The following is a 20,210-nucleotide window of genomic DNA, read 5'->3' as shown; positions in this document are numbered from 1 at the left end:
CCTATACAAGGGGTACGAGGTTATAGAAATACACGCAATAGAAGCCACAAAGAAAGTACCCAAATAAAATGCATTGTAGGGAGAAATGACACTTTTTCTTTGGATGCATGCAATAAAGACGCTGAGGCATAGAAATGTGTTACAATATACTGAGTGAGCAAATATAAATTTATAGCCTTACGCACCTACGCAGGAAGAAAACAGTGGACTGAAGACGGTGTGGAGGTGTCGAGAGGTGATCAAGAGTATTTTTAAAACTATTTGCTCACACACTACCGTTAGTGGGCACTTCTGCTGTTATTAAAGTCTTTGGCTCATGTAATTGCAGCACATATTAAATCCCCAGTACATGTGCAGCGGTTTATTATACTTAAATGTTAATACTTTTTATTCGATACCAATGACAGGCTCTGTACAGCCTAACCTGAAGTGTTCACATTAAAAAAGAATGAATTGAAAATTAATTTTCAAACCAGTGATCACAGTTCCATATTGTCATACAACTAGTTTAAGACTGCCAACAAGAACCAGATACATGCTATAATGCATTATGTGCCAGACACTTGATGTCTTATACAGCCGTTGCCGACTGCAGCGCCGTATTCTGACTGTTTACATATCTCTGTATTGAAGTATGAATGCCTATACCAGTTTCTTTGACACTTCAGTATATTCCACAACCACCTATCTTTATATTTATGTGATGAATAAAATTCAAGTCCTAACGGTTGTCATAGGCTAATCTATGCAGCGGGAATCGTAGGAAAGTCAATCAAAGATACAGCACAGTCACTACATAGTTCGTCTGAGAATATACGGCACGTTTAAATTTTATGTATTTCGTTAATTATAGAAATTATTAGATTGATGAAACATAAAAAGGGATGGAAAAGATAGATTAACTTCTCACAGGAAAATGACGCTAGCAGATTCGCTTGTGTTCGTGCCAACTGCTGCTGTTCGTGACATTTTACAAAATCCTAGCGAACGACTACAAAGGTCAAGCTTGTGTACGCAGGCGAACCTCGCAAGACGAGTTTAACGTTGGCACGAGTTCAAGTTGCCTCGGACAAGACAAATGGTGTGAATCGATTAAAATCGGTCTCGGTCCTCAGGTACATCAGGAGCATAGAATTTTGCAGCCTTTTTTTATTGCAATTTCTCAGAAATTTAAATTGAAAGTAAATATTTCCACCGCGACTAGTTTTATAGTATTCCCATGTATTTTTTAATACAGTTGCCTCATTGCCTTCACTGCAGCTGTAGCTGGCTACAACATGACCTTTCTTTTCAATCCGACATCAGTTCAACGCCAGTTTTGATTCTTATTCGCTTCTCTCTAGACTCAAAGAAAATAATTCTGTCTCCGTAGCTACGGCCTGTAAATGACAGAATATGAGTGGTAATGTTCGGGACTGGATTCAAGATTAGTGGTAAGGTAGATCACGGCCTTTGAGGTTTCTCTCATCCACTTGAACCCTATGTGTAGAATCTAAGATAACACATCACGAAGACATTAGCTGACTGGGACGGACATACACAGATGTTATGTACATGTACAGACGAAGAAATGATAACAGTTTCAGAGAAAAATTGGAAAATTTATTGAGGAGACAGAGCTTCGCAAACTGAGGAAGCCAATAACATATTAGGTACCCTGTGACACTTATGCAAGCAGTTATTCGGCTTTGCATTGTTCGATAGAGTTGCTGGACGTCCTCCTAAGGGATATTGTGCCAATCTGAGTCCATTTGCCGTGTTAGATCTCAAAATCCCGAGCTGGTTGAAGGGCGCTGCTCATAGTGCTGCAAACTTGCTGAAGCTATATTCAAGTTACATGTGAGAACGCATGACAATTCGTCTTGTTCTTTTGGAGATTAGCTTGTTCAGAGACACAGACGAGACGGTTTTAATAAAACTCTCAACTACGTTATTTTTTTCCGTTAGCCGATTTTGATAAACTATATCTACAATACTGTCCATTCAAATTGCTACACCAAGAAGAAATGCAGATAAACGGGTGTTTATTGGAACAATATATTATACTAGAACTGACATGTGATTACATTTTCACGCAATTTGAGTGAATACATCCTGAGAAATCATTACCCAGAACTGCCACCTCTGGCCTTGATACGCATGAGCATTGAGTCAAACAGAGCTTGGATGGCGTGTAGACGTACAGCTGCCCATGCAGCTTCAACACGATACCACAGTTCATCAAGTGTAGTGACTGGCTTATTGTGACGAGCCAGTTGCTCGGCCACCATTGACCAGATGTTTTCAATTGGTTACAGATCTAGAATATGTGCTGGCCAGGGCAACAGTCGAACATTTTCTGTATCCAGAAAGGCCTGTACGGTACCTGCAACGTGCGGTCGTGCATTATCCTGCTGAATGTAGGGTTTCGCAGGGATCGGATAAAGGGTAGAGCCACGGGTCGTAACACATCTGAAACGTAACGTCCAAAGTGCTGTCAATGCGAACAAGAGGTGACCGAGACGTGTAACCAATGGCAACCCATACCATCATGCCGGGTAATACGCCAGTATGGCGATGACGAATACACGTTTCCAATGTGCGTTCACCGCGATGTCGACAAACACGGGTGTGACTATCACGATGCTGTAAACAGAACCTGGATTCGTCCGAAAAAATGACGTTTTGCCATTCGTGCACCATCGCAGGCGCTCCTCTCTGTAAAGCAGCGTCAAGGGTAACCGCAGCCATGGTCTCCGAGCTAATAGTCCATGTAGCTGCCAACGTCGTCGAACTGTTCGTGCAGATGGTTGTTGTCATGCGAACGTCCCCATCTGTTGACTCAGGGATCGAGACGTGGCTGTACCATCCGTTACAGCCATGCGGATAAGATGCCTGTAATCTCGACTGGTAGTGATACGATGCCCTTGGGATCCAGCACGGCGTCCCGTATTACCCTCCTGAATCCAACGATTCCATATTGTGCTAACAGCCATTGGATCTCGACCAACGCGAACAGCAATGTCGCGTTACGATAAATCGCAAACGCGATAGGCTACAATCCGACCGTTATCAAAGTCGGAAACGTGATGGTACGCATTTCTGCTCCTTACAGGAGGCATCACAACAACGTTTCACCAGGCAACGCCGGTCAACTGCTGTTTGTGTATGAGGAATCGGTTGGGACCTTTCCTCATGTCAGCACGTTGTAGGTGTCGGCACCGGCGCCAACCTTGTGTGAGTGCTCTGAAAAGCTAATCATTTGCATATCACAGGCCTTCTTCCTGTCGGTTAAATTTCGCGTCTCTAGCACGTCACCTTCGTGGTGTAGCAATTGTAATGGCCAGTAGTGTATAAAGTGCCCCAAAGTATGTGCAAGTTACCTGCGAAAATCTCATGAAAATTCTTCTAGTAGTTTTGGAGAAGAGTGTTCAAAGACGGAGACAGACACGACAGTTTTTCAAATTTGCTCTCGGTATAGATGTTTTTTGAGCTTGCTTTTGAGGGAGAAGAATTAAAATCTTTTGCTGTCACCCGCGCCGATGGTAACGAGATTTTCTTCGCCTCGTGTTGCAGAACTACAAGGAGAAGGAGGCCGGCAAGGTGGTGGTGTACACGACGACGATGGGCGTGGTGCGCGAGACGTACCAGGCGTGCCTCAAGGTGCGCAACATCCTGCGCACGCTGCTGGTGCGCTGCGAGGAGCGCGACGTCTTCATGAGCCGTGAGGTGCAGACCGAGCTGCGGGAGCGCATGCGCTGCGCCAGCGTCGTCGTGCCGCAGGTGTTCGTCGACGGCCAGCACCTGGGGGTGAGTGCAGGCGCCGTCGCTGTTTCTTTTATTTCTCGACTTTGTTCGCGCTCAGGCTGTAATGCTTCAGGGTATATCCAGCTGCCGTAATTAATTGGCAGCAAATTACACCGCCACTTCCAGAAAATTGAAACTGTTGCTGGAATTTGTTTTCAGTTGTTCGTGAATTATCATTAGAATTCATGATTTTAATAAGTTTACAACTATACTAGATGAGACTACCCATTTTCAACGTTTAAACGACTGCAAGTTCATTTTTCGGAGACTAATTTCCTGAAGCGCTACGGTGCCAGCCTCAAAAAACTCGAAAATAATAGTCGTCATTGAAGATTAGATTTCCGAGGACGGGTAAGCACAAATCAGTTGTATTACATGAACGTTAGCATCAATAACTGAGCACGTCGCGTGGAAGTCAGGTAACTGTGTTGTCACTGGTTCAAACCTCACTAGCAATAGCATTATTTTAAATTTTTATTTATATTCATTATTTACTGACAAACATAAATGTTAATTAACAAATACTGAATCATAATATTTTAAAAAAATCATTATTTTCCTTTCTTTACTGGTCGCATGGAAATAGATTAAAATTTGGTGCAGACATCCGAAATGGCTTATAGTTAAACGAAAAAACTACATCAATAATAGCGTACAATCTCTACAAATAAAAAAGTCTTTATTTTCTATTGGGGTTTTGTATATTTACATCAAAATTTAATCTACTGTTTATACTGACATCCCTGTGGAATTAGTAATTAAAAATCAAAACGTGCTATTTTTATTGAAAATTATGATTCGATATTTGTTAATAAATATGGAACTTAAATATAAGTCAAAAAGTGTTGCTAAAAACGATACTTGAACCAGTGACTTGAAGATAACAAAAGTATGATGCCGAACACTCATCTACTGAAATCTACGTTTATGGTTTACAAGTTCTTATTACTTGATATCTAAATTACAGATGCCTTTTTTTAGACTTTCTTTTTTCTGAAAATTGCGTCGTACTGGTTTAGAAAACTGTTGTCCAAACACTCAGCTTCAAGTTTTCTAATTATGAAGAAAATTGAAAATGAACGGTCTTTATTGTCCCCATATAAGACAAAACTGTAGCAAATGCCGGGTTAGAAAACCCACAGTGCTTATAGTAAAATGGATGTCAGGTGTTGGAATGCCGGACAGCAAAGACTCAGAACCATAGTTACTGTGAGAGCCTAGACGTGAAATGGAAGACAAAGTCCCGCTTAACGAAGTTGTCTGCCATTTTTTCTTTTTTCTTTGTTTTTCACGGCTTTCTTAACTGTCGAATTCAATTAGAGCGAGACTGTGCCCACTGTCTTGGCCATTCCATGGGTTACGAGAAAGACGAGATTATGACCACAGCCAAACAGAAAACTAGCAGGTAGACGGTTGTAGATGCTTTGTGTCTTGAGTTGATATCAATAACACAGTATCACATGTGCGTTCAGAAACGTCGTTGAAAATTTGTTTCCAAAGTAGCGTGCAGATTTCCATCGGCCCATACACGAGATTTGCATGTGTTTGGTGCCGTTGCGTATAAATATTCACTGATCAGTAAACAGAATATGTGGGATACAGCCTTCTTTGGCCGTGATCCTTTGGCATCACCTCCTGTTGTAGATATGACGCACTCTGCCACGGTACGAATGCAGACCCCGATCATGCATTGTGTGCATCACTCGTCGAACACCAAGCTGTGCAGCAGTCCTTCTACAGCTCGTAGTTCGGCTGCGTTCTATCATTTAAAAAAATGTTCTCAGCTTCACTTAGATCTTGTCGGACACGCAATCGGTCAAACACAATCATAAATACATTGAATCCCGGGCTCTGAGATTAGGAAACCGTCGTTCGTATTCGTGAACAGCGACTCTCGAATTCCCATTGCAAAAAGCTTGTAGACAAAGATCATGTTAACATACCGCTCATTTGTGAAGACCTGTGACATTTTCACTATTTCGATCCTCACAGCTATGCCTGTACCTGTAACGACACTGTAATATAGTGGCTGCTGGTGCAACCACTATAGTTCTGAGAGGTGAGATAAACAACGTGTACGCTTGCTGGATTCGTCGCTCAACCATGGGGAAGAGAAGTGCGAATTGAAATGATCTGTAAATGTCTTTACACACTACGTAGACTAACTTTGCCCTGATTGTTTTGCGTGTGCGTGCTGCTTAAGAGCGACATGCGACTCAACCCGTGATATTCAAACAGATGTATGTCGGATGATGTCAAGAAAAGGACATATGTTTATTTGAAATTTTTTGTTCTCAGTGACGAATGCTATCATTCCTCATAGCACGTAGGTTTCCTCCGCATTCACCCTGTACGTTTAGCGGCCATCTACGGCTTTGTGAGTCTCGTGTGGAGTGCGTGTGTCGGTAGCATTAGGATTTCCAGGCAGACTGTTGCTCCTGGTTACAGCCAAGTTTGAGCTCGACCTCCAGTGCTGGAAGCAGTGGCTGCGACAGCCATTGCGCTCAGAACCAGTCATGAGCAGTCCCCCAGCATAAACGGAACTGATTTACTTAAAGCCTACCTGACCAAACTAAAATACATAGAATAGATGGAGAAAGAAGACTTCCAAGTTGAAGATCAGGGTCTGTTTTCACAAAGGAAAAAAGGGTAGAGAAGCAATTCTGAGATTTTGATAAGTAATAGAAGGCACACTGAAGAAAAATATTTTTCCAGCATTTGATGGCATACAGCAAGTCTTCCATAATTCAATATAGAATAAGACACTTTACAATCCTTAGAAGATTACTCTGAAGTACAGATACAGAAGAATAATCTATAACACATACAAAACTCTAGTAATAGTATTAAAAGTGAAAAACTAAGGGAGATGAAATTGCAGTAAGAAGGGAGTAAGGCAGAGTTGCAGTTTATCGCTACTGTTTAACAATTTTTACGTTGCAGAAGCAGTGAAAAGAGCGAAAGAAAATTTCGGAACAGGAGAAAAAGAGCAAGAAGAAGAGGTTCCAATGCTATTATTGACAAACGACATACCCTTAGCACTTCCGGTAGCAGTTGAAGAAGACTTAGAAGATATTCTGAAATTAACAGATATCATGGAAAGGACAGTTCATAACAAAGAAAAGATTGAAGTATATCTATCTGCTGAAACACTGAATAAAAATCTCTCGGTGTACATGCCGCGTCAATTCAGGATAAAACTCCAAGCTTTCGACCACTACCTCCATGGTCGTCGTCAGGTCGTCAGGGCTAAAACTGACTCTCGTAAACTAGCGAGGCTCCCACTTTTATATGCAAAGGACGGCTTCTGATTGGCTAGAATACGTCATAGCAACAGCGAAATGGTGCGTAGTGAAGTGGTCCCCTCTACTTCCATAGATGTAGTTTCTATCCCGCGTTGCTTGCAGCGCCATCCCTTGAATCAGGAGGTAAAGTGCGTGAAGTTTTGGTCTGCGATTTTTCTCTAACCAGTGCACTCTTCCAAGTGTGGCTAAGTGCATAGCCGTTGTCGCTGCTAAAGTTACTATCACTGAGTCTAATTTCGACCGCTTCCCGGATCACACAGTGCTGAAACACTAGTAAAATATTTAATAAAGAAAATTACAGTAATACAAATGCTGTAAAGCTGGTTACTTATCACAACTACATAAAAAGACTTACCATATGAAAATGAATGAAAGTCTCAAAGTAGGCAGGAAATCCATTTCAGGAATGTTACTGTCCACAAACGTCTGCTTCACAAATGCTGTTTTATGACAGGGTGCATTGTGGTGCTGACACAGTCAACTGTTAGGTTACTGCACCTCCCGCATTGAGCGGTTTTTTAAGCTCAACAAGGGGACCACACACTAACAACGAAAGACGCCCTCTTCCCTAACACTATCTCCTCCGTACTTCACTGCTGTCACTACGCATGACGGCAGGTAAAGTTTTCCAGGCATTCGCCAAATCCAAAACATTCCATCGCATTTACACACCGTATAGCGTGATTTATCACTCCAAATCAGTTGTTGCCATTCATCCACTATGCAGATACATCACTCTTTACCCTGAACATCGCTTAGCATTGACTACAGAAATATGTGGCCCATGATAAGTTGCTCGATCACTGTACCGCATTCTTGTTACCTCTCTACGCACAGTCACTTTGCTATTTTGACTGATTGTATCACTTTGGAATGTTAGGACTGGTCCGTTCCGCTCATTTGCTCGACAGTCCCTGTCCGTCAGTACGTGAGGTCTGTATGCAGCGTCAATGGATGACGTTTCCGGACGCGGGTTTCTGTCCTCGATTTGTTCCTCAAAACACACTCTACAACTGCTTGAAGTTTGTCGCAACAGTTTTGGGACACGGACACCCTGCATGTACCTCTGAAGTGAGCTGAAGAAAGATTACGAGGCTGCTGCATTTGCGTCAGGGTAAAGAGGTTATGGTTTGAGTAGGTTTGGCACTTCACTCACGTTCCGGCAGGTCGTCGCGTTGAGCGGTCCGGTGATGCGTCGCGAGGCGATCTGCTCGTGACTAATTGAGCGGACTGCAGTAAACTCGACGGCGAGCAGGGCTGCAATTCCTGGGAGACCGCTCGCCGAGTTCTCGACCGCCGCCGTGGGCCTGCAGTGAATAATGCAGACGCGTGGAGACGGCCGAGTCCTAACCGGCGCTCCCGCCGTCTACGTCGCAACCAGGCAGACGGGAGGCTAAGGCTAGGAGGAACAGGCGACCGGAGGTCCACTGGAGGCTCAGAGCATACACTGTCCAACCAGAATATTGTGGCCACTGACCTACTATCGACATAAACCCGTCCAGGCAATAGCAGCTTCACGTAGCGAGGAGTGACTGCTAATCAAACACAGGCACAGTGAGTCCTTTGTCAGTGAGCGTGCTCTCCTCGTGTAGAATAGGGAAGGCACGCTATTTGTCTATGACTGCGAGCAGACTGTGATGGCCCGGAGGTCCGGCACGAGCAGTTCGAAAACTGCACTGCTTGTCGGATGTTCTAGGAGTGCTGTGGCGTGTTCAACACGTGGCAAAACCAAGATGAAACCACGTCCAGACATCGTGAGTTTGGGCGGCCAACTCTCATTGCAGATGTTAGACGCCGTAGGCGGGCAGACTAGTAAGACAGGACAGGCGGCCGATTGTGGCGGAACTAACATCAGACTTTAATGCTCGGCAGAGTACAAGCGTGTCTGAACTGTGTGCATCGGATACTCCTAACGGTGAGCCTCGGCAGCCGACGACCCATGCACATCCCAATGTAAACACCATGACGTCGATGTTAACTCCACGACATCGGCAACTGTGACTGAAATGGGCACGTGACTATCGACACTGGACGTTGTTACAGTGGAAGAGCACTGCAAGATCTGTTGAGTCCCGATACCTTCTTGATCATGTCGATGGGAGGGCGCGAATCCGTCGTCTCTCAGGGGAACAGCTCCTTGACACCTGTACTGGTGGACGGAGACAAGCTGACGTCGGCTCCATTATGCTTTGGGGAACATTCAAGTGGACATTCATGGGTCCAGTGGAGCTCGTGCAAGACACCGTGACGGCCAGGAAGTATCGTACACTGGTTTCAGACCCTTCGTAACTATCGTATTTCCCGACGGCAGCGATGTTTTTCAACAGGATAATGTTCCATAGGACAAGCCAGAAGTGTGATAGGTGGTTCGAGGAACAGAGTGGCGAGTTTCAATTGATGTGAATGTTCATCGTATAAAAGGCACTAAACGATTACACTTTCATTTTCTGCTGAGAAATAATTGCATACAGAGAGGCGTACAAGTGATTCTTTCGACTTTGCATCCGTGAACGAAACGAGAAGAAAGCTGAATATTGCAACTAACAAAAAAGTAAAGCATCCACATGGGAAGCAAGTAACGATATGAAACTTCACGGGGTGAGAGAGTATGTGATGTTATTTCAGTGATATCGAAATTGAGTCAAATTCACGAAGGACTTGCAAGTATGAGCCCACTTATCAATATGATGTTGCGTCCCCTCTGCCCTGGATTTAGTCCCTCGAGTTCAATCGTTTTGCAACCCTTAAAAAAATTCTAAAGATTTCTAAAACGTCTTAGATGCTTCCATTTTTCAGCAGCATACAAGGGCACACTCCTCACGAAACAGTTTCTGCCTCTTTCACTGGTAGCTTGTCTAAGGAACAACAGTAATGTTTCGCTTATCTACAAGTTTATTATTGCTCTTCTTGCATTTACTTCTTTGCATCGCTAATCTTATACAGAACCCAAAGTATTTGATGAAAAGTGGCATAGTTACAAAAAAGAGAGCACCGATCCAATGTTCGAATATGTATCAATCTTTCGTCATTCTAGACCTAGAAATTTACGTTTTCATACTGTCGTATTAATACAGATCGACCTGAAAAACGATCATAATTGATGAAAACTAATAATCGTTTTTTTTAAATCCTTGGACTCAAAGACGGGTTCAAATTCCACAGATCCCATTGTTGTAAGCTGCCTTCCTGATTTGTTTTTTTCTACCGGTGACCAATTTTGTCTTGCTTTCTCCCGTGACAGTCACCATTGTCTTTGTCCTTCTATCGTGTGTCTTTGTGCCACCTGGTTCACAAATGTACTTCTATTTCTTCTAAATGTTGCTGTTTGGTCCTTCAGGTTGTCTAGGCTAAACTGACTGTTTACATGTTTTTGGTTCTGGAGCCGAACTGTAATTTCCTTTAGGCGATGTTTCCAAAACCTCTCTACTTGTCTCTTTAAGGCGTCAAGCACAGATATCATCGCACACAGTATGGATTTCAGTCAAACTGTTAGTAGGAAAAGAAATTTGAGGGGCATTGGATGAGAACTAGAGTACGTAATCCACTCCTGCTTTTCCTCCCTCCTTCTCTCCCTCCTTTATTCCTCTCAATGTTTCGTAGCGGCGTCAGTTTTTTGCTTATTATTATTATTATTAATCAGTTTCTCAACTTTTTTGATGCGGCCTGCCACGAATTCCTTCTCCTGCACCAACCTCATCATCTTACAGTATCGCTTGCACCCTGTATCCTCAATTATTTGTTGGATGTTTCAGGTCTTTCGAATGTTTGTCTCCCCATACAGCTTTACCCTCCACAGTTCGCTCTAGTACCATGGAGACTATTCTCTGACGCCTCATGTCCTATAATCATGTCTCTTCTTCTTGTGAGTGTTTTACATATGTTTCTTCCCTCGCCGATATTGCGGAGCATTCCTCATTTCTTGTTAGTCCACCTGATTGCCAACAGTATTTTGTAGCACAATATCTCAAACGCTACGATCTCTTCTCTTCCGCTCTTCACACTATTTGTGCTTCACTCCCATGCAACGTTTTGCTTCAAACACACATTATAAAAATGTCTTTCTCAAATTAAGGCCAATGTTTGATAGAAGTAGACTTGTATTGGTCAGGAATACCCTCTTTGTTTGTTCGAGACTGCTTTTTATGTCCTTCTTGCTTCGCCCGTCAGTATAATTTTGCTTCCAAGGTAGCAGAATTCTTTAACTTCGTCTACATCGTGATCACCAGTTATGATGTTAAGATTCTGGTTATTCTCATTTCTGCAGCATCTCATTACCTTTGTCTTTTTCCTTGCCTTAGCCCGTGTTCTGTACTCACTAGACCGTTAATTCTATTGAATAGATTCCGTAATTTTTCCCATGCATTCACTGAGGATAGAAATTTCAGCAGCGAAACTTATCGTAGATGTCCTTTCACCCAGAATTTTAATTCCATTCTTGAGCCTTTCTTTTATTTCAGTCATTGCTTTTTCGATGTACAGATTGAACAGTATAGAAGAAATACTGCAGACTTATCTTACCCCCCATTTTAGTCTGAACAATCTTTGTCTCCAGTCTTAGTGTCCCATCTCGGTTCTTGTACATATTGTATAAAAACCGTCTTTCCCTGTAGCTAACCCCAGGTTTTCTCAGAATCTCGAACATCTTGCACTATTTTTCATTGTCGAACGCTTTCTCAATGTGTACGTAAGCTATGAGCGTGTCTTGATTTTTCTTCACCTTTGCTTCCATTATCAAGCGGAACGTGAGAACTGCCTCTCTGGTACCTTTACGTTTCCTAAAGCCAAACAGTTCGTCACATAGCAGAGCCTGTTCTTTTTCATGCGTAGACACGCATACATTTACCTGCTGTAAATCGCCCTCGTATTTCTCACGCCTTTCTCATGGTTGTCACTGGAAGGAAGTTAGTAATTGGAAGCAAATGTTTCGGGCTGTGGCGGGAGAGATTACCCCGAGAGTCTCAGCGTTCATCTCTGCGGTGGACTGAAGAAACCGCCAGCTCCGCAATCGTACAGTGAAAGCGGTGGGCGAGGCAAAGAGGAGAGCGTGGAGAGGTCCCGCAAAAAGGAAAAGGAGGAGTGGGAAGGCGAGGCCCCCCTTCCTTCGTGGAGCACCCTGGGCGCCCGGTTTCCCTTGCAGCCCGGCCTCTCACTGTACGCGACCACCTGGTACTGCGGCAGGATGGAAGAACGATCTGTAACTTTGGTAGTTTACTGCCCAACTTACTTGGCTAAGAACCTACTATCTTACAGTGAACGTCAGAGCTATACAGGGTGTTCAGCTGCACCCACCGACATCGTTTTATGCAACCAGCCTGGCCTTCAAAAACCACGCAAGAGATTTCTATATTCTCTCTTTCGCAAAGAATTAGTCCTACAGTAAAAATTAATACGACCTTTTTGTAAGTAATTTAATGTAACTAAATTTTGCACTGGGATTCGTTTCGAGTAATTCAAGAAACGTACAAAAGTGACTTTCAAACGAACCGCTACTCCCACATTCAGCCCCACCGGTCAGGGTTTCTACTGTGTTGTTTCCGGCACTCCTTGCTAGCGCTTTGCACGCATTTGCGACTCCACGAATTATTCCTCACATTCGACTTATTTTGGCCTTCATTGACTAACCATAGTACGTCACACGCTTAGTCGAGCACTTACAAATTGTAAGTGCTCGTAACAGTTCTGTGAATTTTAACAGCATCAAACAAACAGCTGCATCATTATACTGGTCAGGCCTTCTGACTACGAAACTACTGTGCTTTTGATGGTTAGGTTTGTGAGAGATTGTCGACATAATTAGTTTAAGCGTAACTTTTAATAAAGTTGTTTTTCTTTCATTGATCTCATGGACACGTTTAAATTAATAATATTAGCGATGTAGCCGACTACGCTGGTGACAATTAAACCAAACAATAATGGTCAATAAGGGTCAAATATCGGGAATAGTTCGTGTAATCGAAAATTTTTGTACAGTGGTAAAACGAAGTGTCACGAGCAACATACTACACTACTGGCCATTAAAATTGCTACACCAAGAAGAAATGCAGATGATAAACAGATATTCATAGAACAAATATATTATACTAGATCTGACATGTGATTACATTTTCACGCAATTTGGGTGCATAGATCCTGAGAAATCAGTACCACCTCTGGCCGTAATAACGGCCTTGATACCCCTGTTCATTGAGTCAAACAGATTGGATGGCGTGTACAGGTACAGCTGCCCATGCAGCTTCAACACGATACCACAGTTCATCAAGAGCAGTGACTGGCGTATTGTGACGAGCCAGTTGCTCGGTCACCATTGACCAGACGTTTTCAGTTGGTGAGAGATCTGGAGAATGTGCTGGCCAGAGCAGCAGTCGAACATTTTCTGTATCCAGAAATGCCCGTACAGGACCTGCAACATGCGGTCGTGCATTATCCTGCTGAAGTGTAGGGTTTTGCAGGGATCGTTTGAAGGGTAGAGCCACGGGTCGTAACCCATATGAAATGTAACGTCCACTGTTCAAAGTGCCGTCAATGCGAACAAGAGGTAACCGCGACTTGTAACCAATGGCACCCCATACCATGACGCCGGGTGATACGCCAGTATGGCGATGACGAATACACGCTTACAATATGCTTTCACCGCTATGTCGCCAAACACGGATGCGACCATCATGATTCTGTAAACAGAACCCGGATTCATCCGAAAAATATGACGTTTTGCCATTCGTGCACCGAGGTTCGTCGTTGAGTACACCATCGCAGGCGCTCCTGCCTGTGATGCCGCGTCAAGGATAACCGCAGCCATGGTCTCCGAGCTGATAGTCCATGCTGCTGCAAACATCGTCGAACTGTTTGTGCAGATGGTTGTTGTCTTGCAAACGTCCCCATATGTTGACTCAGGGATCGAGACGTGGTTGCACGATCCGTTGCAGCCATGCGGATAAGATTCCTGTCATCTCGACTGCTAGTGATACGAGGCCGTAGGGATCCAGCACTGCGTTCCGTATTACTCTCCTGAACCCACCGAATTCGTGTTCTGCTAACAGTCATTGGTTCTCGACCAACGCGTCCAGCAACGTCACGATACGATAAACCGCAATTGCGATAGGCTACAATCCGACCTTTATCATAGTCAGAAACGTGATGATACGCAATTCTCCTCCTTACACGAGGCATCACAACAACGTTTCACCAGGCAACGCCGGTCAACTGCTGTTTGTGTATGAGAAATCGGTTGGAAACTTTCCTCATACTAGCACATTATAGGAGTCACCACCGGCGCCAACCTTGTGTGAATGCTCTGAAAAGCTACTCATTTGCTTATCATAGCATCTTCTTCCTGTCGGTTAAATTTCGCGTCATCTTCGTGGTGTAGCAATTTTAATGGCCAGTAGTGTATTTCTCTCCTCAGGCTAGTAGTAACAGCAGTACTCCCTAAATTAGGATTTGGTTTACCTCTATACTCGATTTTGGTTTTTTTCTTCTACGTTCAGTAGTTTTCAATATTTTATATTTTGTTATAAGTGTTCTTTAAGCAGAAATATATCTTTTTCTATGAGTTAATGTACATTCACTGTTGTGCCTTAAATACCACGTTCTCAGCAGTCTCCTCAATTAATAGAAGAATTAAACTGAATGGTTCTGGTCACAGACATAAAAATCCGGACCAACCGACCACCGGGTCATCCTGTGTCATATGGCAGCATTTGGGTGCGGTATGGGGGGACGTTTTGTCAGCACATCGCTCTCCTGGCCGTTGTCTGCTTTGCAGATCTTGGAGTCGCTACTTCTCATCCAAGTACTCCTCAGTTGGCTTCACGAGGCTGATTGTCACATGTTCCAGTTGTCCCAGCAGGCAAATTTTCCGGTGACAACTCACTGGATAGCGATATGCACATCTGCAGATGGCGATAGCCTCGCGTACACGCGGTGCCTTGGCTGAGTAGTCATTTGTACTAGGTGGCTCACGTAAAAAGATTTTCGATGTGATAATGGCCACACGACGGGAATTAATCGACTTTTAACGCCAAATGGCAGTTGGAGCTAGACGCATGGGACATTCAATTTCGGAAATTGTTAGCTAGTTCAGTATTGCGAGTTCTACAGTGTCAACAGTGTGCCGAGAAAATCAAATTACAGGCATTATCTCTCACCACAGACAACCCACAGCGTGATGGCTCTCACTTAACGACCGAGAGGAGCGGCGATTGCGTAGATCTGTGAGTGCTAACAGACAAGCAACACTGCGTCAAATAAATGCAGAAATCAATGTTGGACGTACGAATGACGTATCCATTAGGACAGTGCTGCGAAATATTTCATTAATGGGCTATGGCAGCAGACGAGCAATGCAAGTGCCTTTGCTAACAGCACGAAATCGCCTGCAGTACATTTCCTGAGTACGTGACCGTATCGGTTGGACGCTAGGCGACTGTAAATCTCCCCCATCTCGTGGTCGTGCGGTAGCGTTGTCGCTTTCCACGCCCTGGTTCCCGGGTTCGATTCCCGGCGGGGTCAGGGATTTTCTCTGCCTCGTGATGGCTGGGTGTTGTGTGATGTCCTTAGGTTAGGTAGGTTTAAGTAGTTCTAAGTTCTAGGGAACTGATGACCTAAGATGCCACCGGCGCGGTAGCTCAGCGTGCTCGGTCAGGGGGTTAGCTGCCCTCTGTAATAATAATAATAATAAAAAAAAACTGAGTGAATGGATCAATAACGAACTTCAATGGGCGTCAGGTGGCGTCCGCCACGAACAATTGAAACAAACAATAACGAACAAAATGGGATTAAAAAAAGAAGATGTTAAGTCCCATAGTGCTCAGAGCCATTTGAACAATTTTTTTGATTGTAAATCCATGGCGCAGTCAGAAGCCAGATGAGTCCTGTTTTCTACTGGTAAAGTGAGAGCTGATGGTAGGGTTCGAGTGTATGTATGTATGTATGTATGTGTGTGTGTGTGTGTGTGTGTGTGTGTGTGTAAGACCGTAGGAAGCCATGGACCCAAGTTGCCAACAAGGCACTGTGCAAGTTGATGGTGGCTCTATAATGGTCTGGGTTGTGTTTACACGGAACAGAGTGGTCTCTCTGATCCATCTAAACAGATCATTGACGGAAAACTGTTAGGTTCGGCTTTTCGGAGGCCATTTGCAACTATTCATGTCATTCATGTACCAAACAACGATCGAAATTTTATGGCTGACTATGCGTCATTTCACTGGGCCAAAATTGTTTGCGATTGGTTTCGAGAACACTCTAGCTAATGATTTGGCCATCCAGATCGCCCGATGTGAGTCCCATCGAACGTTTATGGGACATAATCCAAAGGTCAGTTCGTGCCCAAAATCCTGCACTGGCATCACTTTTTCAATTATGGACGGCTGTGGAGGTAGCATGGCTTATTGCTTTGCAGGGGAGTTACAACTATTTGTTGAGTCCACGCCACATGGGGTTGCTGCTCTCACTGAGCAAAAGGGGGTGCGACACGATACCGGGAGGTATCCCGTTACTTTCGTCAGCTCAGTATACACGACGTTAAACCTCGCCCTACAAAATGTCAAACACGAACTAAACGTCAGCGCCTGATAAACATAATTTAACCATTATTTAGATGATCTAATACGACATGAACTACAACAAAATTTTGTCAAGTTCTGATGTGCAGATTGCGTTCCGTACATTATGCAGACTGGGAGTGAACGTTACGTCGTTGCACACTAGACCAACCACAGGCATTCTAGCAATGTGTAACCAAGGCAAGCTTTTACTGTAACCCAAAAAAATCTGTACGACAGTCGTCTTTTTATTTTTATTTAATTTTCAGTTTTTATCCCGTCACACAACAGCCTATGTTTGTTTCATATTAGTGTTTTAATGATATTACTTACTGCTACAGAGCTGAGACTGTGCAGTACTGGATGAACTAAAATAAAGAAACGCTTTAGTCGAGTACTGCCGATTGTTGTCACTGTGTACCGGGTGATAAAAAGTCAGTATAAATTTGAAAACTGAATAAATCACGGAATAATGTAGATAGAGAGGTACAAATTGATAATCATGCTTGGAGTGACATGGGGTTTTATTAGAACCAAAAAAATACAAACGTTCAAAAAATGTCAGACAGATGGCGCTTCATCTGATCAGAATAGCAATAATTAGCGTAACAAAGTAAGACAAAGCAAAGATGATGTCCTTTACAGGAAATGATCAATATGTCCACCATCATTCCTCAACAATAGCTGTAGTCGAGGAATAATGTTGTGAACAGCACTGTAAAGCATGTCCGGAGTTATGGTGAGGCATTGGCGTCGGATGTTGTCTTTCAGCATCCCTAGAGATGTCGGTCGATCACGATACACTTGCGACTTCAGGTAACCCCAAAGCCAATAATAGCTCGGACTGAGGCCTGGGGACCTGGGAGGCCAAGCGTGACGAAAGTGGTAGCTGAGCATACCATCATCACCAAACGACGCGCGCAAGAGGTCTTTCACGCCTCTAGTAATATGGGTTGTTTTTATTTGGTTCTAATAAAACCCCATGTCACTCCAAGCATGTCTGTCAATTTTTACCTCTCTCAAATTCTAAAGATGGCAGGGGTAAAATACAGGGAGCGAAAGGCTAATTACAATTTGTACAGAAATCAGATGGCAGTTATGAGAGTCGAAGGACAGGAAAGGGAAGCAGCGGTTGGGAAGAGAGCGAGACAGGGTTGTAGCCTGTCCCCAATGTTATTCAATCTGTATATTGAGCAAGCAGTAAATGAAACAAAAGAAATATTGGGAGTAGGTATTAAAATCCAAGGAGAAGAAATAAAAAAATTGAGGTTCGCCGATGACATTGTAATTGTGCCAGGGACAGCAAAGGACTTGGAAGAGCAGTTGAATGGAATGGACAGTGTCTTGAAAGGAGGGTATACGATGAACATCAACAAAAGCAAAACGAGGATAATGGAATGTAGCCGAATTAAGTCAGGTGATGCTGAGGGAATTAGATTAGGAAATGAGACACTTAAAGTAGTGAAGGAGTTTTACTATTTGGGGAGCTAAATAACTGATGATGGTCGAAGCAGAGAGGATATAAAATGTAGACTGGCAATGGCAAGGAAAGCGTTTCTGAAGTAGAGAAATTTGTTAACATCGAGTATTGATTTAAGTGTCAGGAAGTCGTTTCTGAAAGTAGTTGTATGGAGTGTGCCCATGTATGGAAGTGAAACATGGGCGATAAATAGTTTGGACAAGAAGAGAATAGAAGCTTTAAAAATGTGGTGCTACAGAAGAATGCTGAAGGTTAGGTGGGTAGATCAAATAACTAATGAGGAGGTATTGAATGGAATTGGGAAGGAGAGAAATTTGTGGCACAACTTGGCAAGAAGAAGGGATCGGTTGGTAGGGCATATTCTGAGGCTTCAAGGGATCACCAATTAAGTATTGGAGGGTAGCGTTGAGGGTAAAAATCGTAGAGGGAACCAAGAGATGAACACACTAAGCAGATTCAGAAGGATGTAGGCTGCAGTAGGTACTGGGAGATGAAGAAGCTTGCACAGGATAGAGTAGCATGGAGAGCTGCATCAAAATAGTCTCAGGACTGAAGACCACAACAACAACAACAACAACAACAACAACATGATATTACTTACTGCTGCAGAGTTGAAACTATGCAATAGTGGAGGAACTAAAATAAAGGGATGTTTTCGTTCAGTAATGGAGACTGTTGTCAATGTGTATGTTAGTCGGTAGTGGTTTTTAAACCCCTTATTCCAAATGCCATATCCCTCCTCCCAGCCCAGCAATCTCAACCTTCTGCATTGCCGACGCTGTCGCCAAGGTAGCTGCCTCGGCGTCAAGGCCGGAGGTGGTGTCCGCAGCTGTTGCGATCGATGTGAGAATAGCTGCCGCAGCCGGTGCTCTCGGGTTCGGCGGAGTCTGCCGTTGGCTACTCTTTCTCTTACCCTGACCCTTGGCAGTGCTAATGGGCCAGCCGCTTGGGGTGGCTCTGCTAAATGGCTTCCAGCCTTCCCACCTACCTCGCCAGCTCCTCCGTCCGTCCGCTGTTAAGACTGCATTCGGACTTAACGACTTAACTGTAGCTTAAGGGAGAGTATCGAGAGAGGAAGCCCCACTTTTTCAGTTAGGGCAACGCGACTCGGAAACCGAACGAACGCGTTGGGTCAAACCTGAGAGAAGTAAGATGATTAGGGTTTAAGTAGTGTCGACGACGAGGGCATTACAGGCGGAGCACGAATTTGTGCTGGGGGAGGTTATTGTTATTGTAATTGTTGTGCTGTTCACTCCGAAGAGCAGTTCGATGCAACTTTCGACGCTAGTCCACCCATCTGTACATAACTAATGCTGCCTTCATCCCTTTGCACCTTTTTACTGTAGGTAAGCCTTGGTCGCCATCTACAACCCCACCCCCGATTTGCATTCATTCCCAAATTTAACTTGCTTGATGCTTCAGGACGTGCCCTATCAACGGATCTCTGCTTTTATAGTAGTGATCCCACGAATTTTTTCTCCTCATTTCGATACGGGACTTCCTCATTAGTTACCCGTTATAGCCATCTAATTTCTAACATTCTTGTGTAACTGTCTACAATTTTTCTCGTTATTTTTTACCTCCATACGAGCAAATTTCTCTTGTCTTTTCTTCTTTCTCATAGTATGTATTACGTGTCCTTCCTGCTTCGGAGCCGGCCGCGGTGGTCTCGCGGTTCTAGGCGCGCAGTCCGGAACCGTGCGACTGCTACGGTCGCAGGTTCGAATCCTGCCAAGGGCATGGATGTGTGTTATGTCCTTTGGTTAGTTAGGTTTAAGTAGTTCTAAGTTCTAGGAGACTGATGACCACAGCAGTTGAGTCCCATAGTGCTCAGAGCCATTTGAACCATTTTGAACCTGCTTCGGACATGCTCCGTTATTTGGCTGCCGTAATACAAAAAATCGTCTATCAATAATAATGGCTAATGTCGTAATCTAATTATCACAGGATCGCCTGATTTAATGCGACTAAATGGTTAAAATGGCTCTGAGAACTATGGGACTTAACTTCTGAGGTCATCAGTCCGCTAGAACTTAGAACTACTTACATCTAACTAACCTAAGGACATCTACAGACATCCATGCCCGAGGCAGGATTCGA

The 20,210-nt window shown here is 43.8% G+C and overlaps 1 protein-coding gene across 1 annotated transcript in view; it reads left to right on the top strand.

The window, feature by feature from the left end:
- The window catches only part of LOC126281354 (mucin-5AC-like), a 534,499-nt gene that overhangs the window by 442,773 nt on the left and 71,516 nt on the right, over window positions 1-20,210 (top strand). The window contains exon 2 of the mRNA XM_049980262.1: window positions 3,556-3,789. Within this exon, the coding sequence (XP_049836219.1) occupies window positions 3,556-3,789 (234 nt within the window). The remainder of the gene's footprint in view (window positions 1-3,555; window positions 3,790-20,210) is intronic.

Source organism: Schistocerca gregaria, chromosome 7, assembly GCF_023897955.1.
Source record: "Schistocerca gregaria isolate iqSchGreg1 chromosome 7, iqSchGreg1.2, whole genome shotgun sequence".
NCBI lineage: Eukaryota > Metazoa > Arthropoda > Insecta > Orthoptera > Acrididae > Schistocerca > Schistocerca gregaria.
The sequence above is the reverse complement of the archived record's forward strand: the minus strand, read 5'-3'. Positions and strand labels throughout refer to the sequence as shown.